The 7640-nt window shown below is 41.7% G+C and overlaps 1 protein-coding gene across 1 annotated transcript; it reads left to right on the top strand.

The window, feature by feature from the left end:
- Positions 1-7224, top strand: LOC128210352 (uncharacterized). The gene is made up of 2 exons (XM_052914644.1): positions 1-134; positions 6626-7224. The coding sequence occupies exons 1-2, from the start codon at positions 65-67 to the stop codon at positions 7123-7125; spliced, it is 570 nt and encodes a 189-aa protein (XP_052770604.1). The 5' UTR covers positions 1-64; the 3' UTR covers positions 7126-7224.
- The last annotated feature ends 416 nt before the right edge of the window (positions 7225-7640 follow it).

Raw genomic sequence — 7640 nt, 5'->3', positions numbered from 1 at the left:
ATAAATTTTACCTTCCTTTGTCATATAGTTACATCGGTATTTTCCTATCTGACTGTGAAACAAAATGGCGTTGAAATTACTTTTCAGGGCATTATCATTATGTTGTGTCAGTTTATTAATAACAAATGCTGAAGGTAAGTGCACATAGGAAACATTAAAACCAGTACATGACATTCGTGACTGTGTTTGTGGAGAATGTTATACCAGTGTATGACATACGTGACTATGTTTGTGAAGAATGTTATACCAGTGTATGACATTCGTGACTTTGTTTGTGGAGCATGTTATACTAGTACATGACATTCGTGACTATGTTTGTGGAGAATGTTATACCAGTGTATGACATTCGTGACTTTGTTTGTGGAGGCTGTTATACCAGTACATGACATACGTGACTATGTGGAGGCTGTTATACCAGTACATGACATACGTGGTAATGTTTGTGGAGACTGTTTTACCAGTTCATGACATTCGTGACTATGTTTGTGGAGGCTGTTATACCAGTACACGACATTCGTGGCTATGTTTGTGGATACTGTTATACCAGTACACGACATTCGTGACTATGTTTGTGGAGACTGTTATACCAGTACATGACATACGTGACTATGTTTGTGGAGGCTTTTATACCAGTACATGCCATACGTGACTATGTTTGTGGAGACTGTTATACCAGTATATGACATTCGTGGCTATGTTTGTGGAGACTGTTATACCAGTACACGACATGCGTGGATATGTTTGTGGAGACTGTTATACCAGTTCATGACATTCGTGGCTATGTTTGTGGAGACTGTTATACCAGTACATGACATACGTGACTATGTTTGTGGAGGCTGTTATACCAGTACACGACATTCGTGGCTATGTTTGTGGATACTGTTATACCAGTACACGACATTCGTGACTATGTTTGTGGAGACTGTTATACCAGTACACGACATACGTGACTATGTTTGTTGAGGCTGTTATACCAGTACATGACATTCGTGGCTATGTTTGTGGAGACTGTTATACCAGTATATGACATTCGTGGCTATGTTTGTGGAGACTGTTATACCAGTATATGACATTCGTGGCTATGTTTGTGGAGACTGTTATACCAGTTCATGACATTCGTGGCTATGTTTGTGGAGGCTGTTATACCAGTACATGACATTCGTGACTATGTTTGTGGAGGCTGTTATACCAGTATATGACATTCGTGGCTATGTTTGTGGAGACTGTTATACCAGTGTATGACATTCGTGACTATGTTTGTGGAGACTGTGATACCAGTGTATGACATTCGTGACTATGTTTGTGGAGACTGTTATACCAGTGTATGACATTCGTGACTATGTTTGTGGAGACTGTTATACCAGTTCATGACATTCGTGGCTATGTTTGTGGAGAGTGTTATACCAGTTCATGACATTTGTGGCTATGTTTGTGGAGGCTGTTATACCAGTTCATGACATTTGTGGAGACTGTTATACCAGTTCATGACATTCGTGGCTGTGTTTGTGGAGACTGTTTTACCAGTTCATGACATTCGTGGCTATGTTTGTGGAGACTGTTATACCAGTTTATGACATTCGTGGCTATGTTTGTGGAGACTGTTTTACCAGTTATACCAGTTCATGACATTCGTGGCTATGTTTGTGGAGACTGTTATACCAGTGTATGACATTCGTGACTATGTTTGTGGAGACTGTTATACCAGTGTATGCCATTCGTGACTATGTTTGTGGAGGCTGTTATACCAGTTCATGACATTCGTGGCTATGTTTGTGGAGACTGTTATACCAGTTCAGGACATTTGTGGCTATGTTTGTGGAGGCTGTTATACCAGTTCATGACATTCGTGGCTATGTTTGTGGAGACTGTTTTACCAGTTCATGACATTCGTGGCTATGTTTGTGGAGACTGGTTTACCAGTTCATGACATTCGTGGCTATGTTTGTGGAGACTGGTTTACCAGTTCATGACATTCGTGGCTATGTTTGTGGATACTGTTTTACCAGTTCATGACATTCGTGGCTGTGTTTGTGGATACTGTTACACCAGTTCATGACATTCGTGGCTGTGTTAGTGGAGACTGTTTTACCAGTTCATGACATTCGTGGCTATGTTTGTGGAGACTGTTTTACCAGTTATACCAGTTCATGACATTCGTGGCTATGTTTGTGGAGACTGTTATACCAGTTCATGACATTCGTGGCTGTGTTTGTGGAGACTGTTTTACCAGTACACGACATTCGTGACTATGTTTGTGGAGACTGTTATACCAGTACACGACATTCGTGACTATGTTTGTGGAGACTGTTATACCAGTACACGACATTCGTGACTATGTTTGTGGAGGCTGTTATACCAGGTCATGACATTCGTGGCTATGTTTGTGGAGACTGTTATACCAGTACACGACATTCGTGACTATGTTTGTGGAGACTGTTATACCAGTACACGACATTCGTGACTATGTTTGTGGAGACTGTTATACCAGTACACGACATTCGTGACTATGTTTGTGGAGGCTGTTATACCAGTTCATGACATTCGTGACTATGTTTTGGAGACTGTTATACCAGTTCATGACGTTCGTGGCTATGTTTGTGGAGACTGTTATACCAGTTCATGACATTCGTGGTTATGTTTGTGGAGACTGTTATACCAGTTCATGACATTCGTGGCTATGTTTGTGGAGACTGTTATACCAGTACACGACATTCGTGACTATGTTTGTGGAGACTGTTATACCAGTACACGACATTCGTGACTATGTTTGTGGAGACTGTTATACCAGTACACGACATTCGTGACTATGTTTGTGGAGGCTGTTATACCAGTTCATGACATTCGTGGCTATGTTTGTGGAGACTGTTATACCAGTACACGACATTCGTGACTATGTTTGTGGAGACTGTTATACCAGTACACGACATTCGTGACTATGTTTGTGGAGACTGTTATACCAGTACACGACATTCGTGACTATGTTTGTGGAGGCTGTTATACCAGTTCATGACTTTCGTGACTATGTTTTGGAGACTGTAATACCAGTTATACCAGTTCATGACATTCGTGGCTATGTTTGTGGAGACTGTTATACCAGTGTATGACATTCGTGACTATGTTTGTGGAGACTGTTATACCAGTGTATGCCATTCGTGACTATGTTTGTGGAGGCTGTTATACCAGTTCATGACATTCGTGGCTATGTTTGTGGAGACTGTTATACCAGTTCATGACATGTGTGGCTATGTTTGTGGAGGCTGTTATACCAGTTCATGACATTCGTGGCTATGTTTGTGGAGACTGTTATACCAGTGTATGACATTCGTGACTATGTTTGTGGAGACTGTTATACCAGTGTATGCCATTCGTGACTATGTTTGTGGAGGCTGTTATACCAGTTCATGACATTCGTGGCTATGTTTGTGGAGACTGTTTTACCAGTTCATGACATTCGTGGCTATGTTTGTGGACACTGATTTACCAGTTCATGACATTCGTGGCTATGTTTGTGGAGACTGGTTTACCAGTTCATGACATTCGTGGCTGTGTTTGTGGATACTGTTACACCAGTTCATGACATTCGTGGCTATGTTTGTGGAGACTGGTTTACCAGTTCATGACATTCGTGGCTGTGTTTGTGGATACTGTTACACCAGTTCATGACATTCGTGGCTGTGTTTGTGGAGACTGTTTTACCAGTTCATGACATTCGTGGCTATGTTTGTGGACACTGATTTACCAGTTCATGACATTCGTGGCTATGTTTGTGGAGACTGGTTTACCAGTTCATGACATTCGTGGCTATGTTTGTGGAGACTGTTTTACCAGTTCATGACATTCGTGGCTGTGTTTGTGGATACTGTTACACCAGTTCATGACATTCGTGGCTGTGTTTGTGGAGACTGTTTTACCAGTTCATGACATTCGTGGCTATGTTTGTGGAGACTGTTTTACCAGTTATACCAGTTCATGACATTCGTGGCTATGTTTGTGGAGACTGTTATACCAGTTCATGACATTCGTGGCTGTGTTTGTGGAGACTGTTATACCAGTACACGACATTCGTGACTATGTTTGTGGAGACTGTTATACCAGTACACGACATTCGTGACTATGTTTGTGGAGACTGTTATTCCAGTACACGACATTCGTGACTATGTTTGTGGAGGCTGTTATACCAGTTCATGACATTCGTGGCTATGTTTGTGGAGACTGTTATACCAGTAAACGACATTCGTGACTATGTTTGTGGAGACTGTTATACCAGTACACGACATTCGTGACTATGTTTGTGGAGACTGTTATACCAGTACACGACATTCGTGACTATGTTTGTGGAGGCTGTTATACCAGTTCATGACATTCGTGGCTATGTTTGTGGAGACTGTTATACCAGTTCATGACATTCGTGGTTATGTTTGTGGAGACTGTTATACCAGTACACGACATTCGTGACTATGTTTGTGGAGACTGTTATACCAGTACACGACATTCGTGACTATGTTTGTGGAGACTGTTATACCAGTACACGACATTCGTGACTATGTTTGTGGAGACTGTTATACCAGTACACGACATTCGTGACTATGTTTGTGGAGGCTGTTATACCAGTTCATGACATTCGTGGCTATGTTTGTGGAGACTGTTATACCAGTACACGACATTCGTGACTATGTTTGTGGAGACTGTTATACCAGTACACGACATTCGTCACTATGTTTGTGGAGACTGTTATACCAGTACACGACATTCGTGACTATGTTTGTGGAGGCTGTTATACCAGTTCATGACATTCGTGACTATGTTTTGGAGACTGTTATACCAGTTCATGACATTCGTGGCTATGTTTTTGGAGACTGTTATACCAGTTCATGACATTTGTGGCTATGTTTGTGGAGGCTATTATACCAGTATATGACATTCGTGACTATGTTTGTGGAGGCTGTTATACCAGTATATGACATTCGTGGCTATGTTTGTGGAGACTGTTATACCAGTATATGACATTCGTGGCTATGTTTGTGGAGACTGTTATACCAGTGTATGACATTCGTGACTATGTTTGTGGAGACTGTGATACCAGTGTATGACATTCGTGACTATGTTTGTGGAGACTGTTATACCAGTTCATGACATTCGTGGCTATGTTTGTGGAGAGTGTTATACCAGTTCATGACATTTGTGGCTATGTTTGTGGAGGCTGTTATACCAGTTCATGACATTTGTGGCTGTGTTTGTGGAGACTGTTATACCAGTTCATGACATTCGTGGCTGTGTTTGTGGAGACTGTTTTACCAGTTCATGACATTCGTGGCTATGTTTGTGGAGACTGTTATACCAGTTTATGACATTCGTGGCTATGTTTGTGGAGACTGTTATACCAGTCCATGACATTCGTGGCTATGTTTGTGGAGACTGTCATACCCGTCCATGACATTCGTGGCTATGTTTGTGGAGACTGTTATACCAGTACACGACATTCGTGATATGTTTGTGGAGGCTGCTATACCAGTTCATGACATTCGTGACTATGTTTTGGAGACTGTTATACCAGTTCATGACATTTGTGGCTATGTTTGTGGAGGCTGTTATACCAGTTCATGACATTCGTGGCTGTGTTTGTGGAGGCTGTTATACCAGTACACGACATTCGTGACTATGTTTGTGGAGACTGTTATACCAGTACACGACATTCGTGACTATGTTTGTGGAGGCTTTTATACCAGTACATGACATTCGTGGCTATGTTTGTGGAGACTGTTATACCAGTATATGACATTCGTGACTTTGTTTGTGGAGGCTGTTATACCAGTTCATGACATTCGTGACTATGTTTGTGGGACTGTTTTACCAGTTCATGACATTCGTGGCTGTGTTTTTGGAGACTGTTATACCAGTTCATGACATTTGTGGCTATGTTTGTGGAGGCTGTTATACCAGTTCATGACATTCGTGGCTATGTTTGTGGGGCTGTTTTACCAGTTCATGACATTCGTGGCTATGTTTGTGGAGACTGTTATACCAGTCCATGACATTCGTGGCTATGTTTGTGGAGACTGTCATACCCGTCCATGACATTCGTGGCTATGTTTGTGGAGACTGTTGTACCAGTCCATGACATTCGTGGCTATGTTTGTTGAGACTGTCATACCAGTTCATGACATTCGTGGCTATATTTGTGGAGACTGTTATACCAGTACAGTCGAACCTCGTTGGCTCGAACTCCCAGGGACCGGTGAACTCATCCCGAGTCTTGAAAAATTGGAGCCAAGCGGGAATGCTTCAGTATAAAGAAATCGCAGCTTTACTTCTAGTTCGAGCCAACGAGGAATTGATGCCAAGCGAGTTCGAGCCAACAGGGTTCGATTGTACATGACATTCGTGATTATGTTTGTCGAGAATGTTACAAGGCGACAGTTTTTCATCATTAAGCAAGCAGATCCCGGCTTATACCGATTAAATGGTTGAGTAAAGCAATAGTAACCTTATAATTTTTATATCGCATGTTGTAACAGTCACATTTTGAAAATCGTTTGAAAATGCCTCTTAGCCGACCGAATCGCCCATACCAAAGCTTCGTGACTATTATTATATTAGATTATAATTTCGCATGGTTTATCTGCAGGTCTGGTGACGTTCAGTGCAAACCACGGCCCAAAGCTCGACCTGCTGGAGGGGAATACGGAGGGTCGGCGGTACGAAGGCTACTGCTGGGCGGTGGCCCTCGGGGAACAGCCGCTTCCGGTCGGCCACTGGCTCGAGTTCAACATCACGGAACGCGAGTGTTGCTGGCTAGCGAACATGAATGTCGGCATCTCTTATACGTCACCAGATGATATTCCCCTTGGGGACTTAGTTCTCTGTGAGGATAACGTCAGTATGGCGCTTAACTATACGGAAGTGTTTGTGTTTGAGAGGTTTTATTCGGAGGAGAATGTTTACCGTTTTCGCGTTGATCACCATGGCAACGCCTTTCTGACCCCGAACGTTACAGAGGATGGATTGGTGTTCAGCGGCGTTGACGTTAGCAGACCGTTCTGGCCTATATTTAATGTGTTCGGTGATACAAAAGCTATACGACTGTTGAATGTGACGGCTGACGAGTACGAGGATGCCGTTTTCTGATAGCTGTTGAACCGTTCAAAGAACATGTAAACATAACAAATCCTCCTACGAAAGTGGTCAAATGAGATAATTATTTTTTAACAATTTCATTGCAATACAATAAATACTGTTTATTTCCATAGTATTTCAATAGCAATTTTTGACGTTAATTTGGATGTATTAAATTTTTTAACCATTGTTTTCAATTGTTTATTATGTTCATTACGTAATATATTGAAAATAATTATGGTGTATAAGTTCAGAGGCATATGTTCTCCGCACGTGAAAACAAATCCATGGGCAACGTGTGTGCTTTGTCACAATTCAAAATTTACTAGGAGTCTCCTTTTAAGTCGGACAGTCAAATTGGGTATTTCAACCGAACCTAGCCTCGCGGTTCATATAAAATGTGTTTGCATAGTTTGGTAGTCAATATTCTCTTTGAGGTTACACACTACTTACTAATACCTTATACATCTCGATGTAAATTACGGTGGCACAGAGGTGACATCCTAAACACTTTATTTATATTGTGG

The sequence above is a fragment of the Mya arenaria genome, chromosome 12 (assembly GCF_026914265.1).
Source record: "Mya arenaria isolate MELC-2E11 chromosome 12, ASM2691426v1".
NCBI lineage: Eukaryota > Metazoa > Mollusca > Bivalvia > Myida > Myidae > Mya > Mya arenaria.
The sequence above is the reverse complement of the archived record's forward strand: the minus strand, read 5'-3'. Positions and strand labels throughout refer to the sequence as shown.